Source organism: Gracilinanus agilis, chromosome 6 (assembly GCF_016433145.1).
Source record: "Gracilinanus agilis isolate LMUSP501 chromosome 6, AgileGrace, whole genome shotgun sequence".
Taxonomy (NCBI): Eukaryota; Metazoa; Chordata; class Mammalia; order Didelphimorphia; family Didelphidae; genus Gracilinanus; species Gracilinanus agilis.
This window is the reverse complement of record NC_058135.1, coordinates 274,545,822-274,549,498: the sequence shown is the minus strand read 5'-3', so window position 1 is coordinate 274,549,498 and position 3,677 is coordinate 274,545,822. Positions and strand designations below refer to the sequence as shown.

Genomic DNA, 3,677 nt, shown 5'->3' with positions numbered 1-3,677 from the left:
TCAGGAAAGGAAAAAAAAGTAATCTGACATTTTGCAACAGAGTTAATATCTTCTTCAACAGAAATGACTCAAGTATTCTCTTTTGATCTGTCCTATTTCAAAGTTAGTTTGCAGGAGTTGTTGTTTGTTTGTTTTAAGTGAGGTTGATTTGTTACTTTTCATGTATAATGAGGTTATGATGAAAAAAATTTTCTGTAATACTCTCTTTTTTCGCATGGGAAGGGATCTGCCATTGCTTAGTGAGAATGGGAAATAATCTTAAGGAATTGGATACATGGAAGTATGGAGTGATTTGGAGGCTGTGCTGTTGCTGCTGCTGCTGCTGTTGCTGCTGCTGCTGTTGTTGTTGTTGTTGTTGTTGTTAGGGTGGCCAGACCATCATCAATCATCATATCTCTTTCTCTCTCTCTATCTCCTCTCTCTCAAACACACACACACACACACACACACACACACACACACAAACACACACCTTATAAGCACAGAGATTCACAAATATCTGTATATGGACAAATATTGACCGACACCCAGTGAAATTAGTTATCTTCTATATACCAATATAAAAGATCATCTCTAATCAATCAACCCTGCTATTATATATATAATCTTTGAAATGTGTTGGTGCCTATGAACATTGTTTTTTATGTAAAGGTTTCCTATTGCTCCACAGTTTTCTCATGGCAGTTTTAACTTCTTTATTCCTCAGTGTGTAGATCAAAGGGTTGAGCAAAGGAGTTCCAATGGCATAAAACACAGCCACCAACTTATCCACAGGAAAAGTGGTGAGTGGCCTGGTGTATATGAATATACACGGGCCAAAGAATATGAGGACAACAATTATGTGAGAGCTGCAGGTGGAAAGAGCTTTGTACTTCCCCTCTCTACTGTGATTTCTCAGAGAATACAAGATAACAGTGTAGGAGATCATGAGCAATAAAAAGCTTACCATGCAGATGGCTCCACTGTTAAAAACAACCAAGAGGTTTAGGACATATGTGTCAGTACAGGCCAATTTCATTAAGGGTTGCAAATCACAGAAGTAGTGGTTGACTACATTGGGACCACAAAAGGGTAAACTCAAGGCAATGAAGATCTGGGCAATGGAATGTACAAATGATCCCAACCAAGCTAATTCCACCAAGATCCTACACACCTTCTTACTCATTATGGTTAAATAGTGCAGAGGTTTACAGATGGCCGCGTAGCGATCATAGGCCATCAGAATGAGGACCAAGATCTCCATGCAGCCAAAAAAGTGCCCTGTAAATAACTGAATCATGCACTCATCATAGGAGATAGCCTTCCTCTTACGTAAACTGTCTACTATGAGTCTTGGGGCTGTGGTAGAAGATAAACATGCATCAGAAAAGGACAAATAGGTCAGGAAGAAGTACATGGGAGACCTAAGTGTGGGACTTTTCTTAATGGTGACAATGATGAGCACATTCCCTAGAATAGTGGAAATATAGAAAATCAAGATGATGAAAAATACTATTTTCTGAATTGCTGGGTCCTTGGCCAGTCCAACAAGAAGGAATTCAGTCACATTATTTTTCATCTTTATGATGTCAATGCAAGTGGATTGGAGATAAGTGAAAACTACTCAAAGAATAAAGTAGAGAAAGAAACATGATGAAGATACCTCCTGTGTATCCTTGAAGCAAAGGATTATCTGGTTTCAGCTTTTAACTACACTTGAAGTACTGGAGCTCTTTACTATTTCATTGGGGAAACATCTAACAAACCATTTTTCTTATAACCCAGAGGAATATACCTGCTGTGTTTATTGTACATTTTGACTGGGCTTTTGGTTGCTTCCTTAGTCCAAATGCAGACTTTGTCCCCCCAAATCCTTGAAGCTCACATCATTGGGGACATTTCCAGAGATTCAGCCTGACTTTCGGTGCCCTGTGTAAAGAAATATAGCATAAGAAACGACACTTTTCTTAACAAGCATTGCATTTTAGAGAATCTCAGAACTTGAATGGACTTCATAAACATTCATTCATAAAGGAAAAGAAAGGACTTTTACAATTACTCTAACAATGTGGCTCCTTACTTATAAGTGGACTGGAAATTAAAAGATTGGCTCTAATGCAGGAAAATTTTCATTTTCATTAAACCTAATTCTTCTTCTTAACTTACATTTATTCCTCACAGTTCTAAAAATGGCCTGAAGCAAGTGAGAAAAAAAAACAAATAATAACAAAACTTCTTATTTCCAAATGACCATGCTTTAAACACATGAAATTAGCTATTATATCCTTCTCAAGTCTTTTCTTCCCATACAAAATATTTAAAAGTACTCATATGACACAGTCTGTAGTACTTCATCTCTCTAGTCTTTTGATTCTGAATGTTGACCATCTTTATAATTTTTTATCATTTTTCTTGTTTCTTATATTAAGTCTTTAGTTTACCATAAAGAGAAATTGGATTTAGAGTGATGAGAAGCATTAGAAGTCATTTAATTCAGAAGACTCATTTTACATGAATTAACTGAAAAGCAGAAATTGAAATTGCTTGCCTTTGTAAAATAAACATTAAAGATGTATTGGAACCACAAATGGTTTTCCCCCCTCACATTAACATTTCAAACAAAACAATCTTTCCTAGTATTGAGAGTGGATTTTTTTTTGGAAGTAAAACTTAGAACTTACACTCCCCCCGGCCAAAATACAACTTGTGAGAATTAATTGTTTTAGCCTGTCAAATAATAGTGTAAGCTCCTTTTTTCAGGTTCACCTCATTTTGATTTGGCAATCCTGCCATGTGCATCTCCCTCTAAGTAACTGATTACACTTTGGAACAGGACAGGCCCAAATAGAAAGCCCTGGTCGACTTTTCTCTCATGACCTCACTCCAGGTTAAAATCACATCATTCATTCAACAGGTTATGAATCTCTTTAACTTGATTATTATCTAGTTTATATATTTCCATATTTCCCTTTAAGAATACTATGAAATATTTTTTCAGATGTCTAGATGAAATTTAAGGACACCCCATCAATAGCATTATTCTGATCTCATCTTAATCAGATTTATTAATCTGAAGTGAATTGCATTGTCACTCATCAGTTCAACTCTTCTTTGTTCTAAATTTTCTGAATATTGTAAGGATGAGGGATGAGACAAAAAGAGCCAGAAGAAGGCCATTGTTGACAGTTAATGACAGTTGGGACCAGAGAGAGAATTCTAGGAAATGGTCTGGAGGAAGGAGAAGGAGTAGGAGGACGGGCTTCTGGTGGAGGTTCTTGGAGGAAGGAGGAGAGGTTCTGAGGAGGCTATCCCAACTCGGTTCCAGTCCTGAGGGCTTCCTGAGGATCTTTTTTTGGACATTGAAACTCTAATACCCTGGTCAAAAGCACCCCATCTCACCCAGAAAGACTTCAATCATCAAGTCAGCTAAGTTTGGGACTCCATTTTGGGAGCAATCTCTTGGGCTCCTTCTTCCATTACCCAACCTTGCTGAGAGACCCTTTCTGGTTTGACTTGCAATTATAGAAAAGGATAGAAATAGAAACAAAAGAAGAAGGGATAAGGGGGGAGATGCTTAGGAGTGGGAATCCCAAAGATTCCCACCCAAGTGATAGACCCATAAAAATAGAGAAGAGGGCACCCCAAAATCCCTCTGCCCTTCACTCCTTTCCCCAATTCCTATATTGATATTAATAAAA

The 3,677-nt window shown here is 37.5% G+C and overlaps 1 protein-coding gene across 1 annotated transcript; it reads right to left on the bottom strand.

The window, feature by feature from the left end:
• Positions 1-625: 625 nt before the first annotated feature.
• On the bottom strand, positions 626-1,558 carry LOC123252615 (olfactory receptor 4C11-like). The gene has a single exon (XM_044681888.1). The coding sequence runs from the start codon at positions 1,556-1,558 to the stop codon at positions 626-628; it is 933 nt and encodes a 310-aa protein (XP_044537823.1).
• Between the last annotated feature and the right edge of the window lie 2,119 nt (positions 1,559-3,677).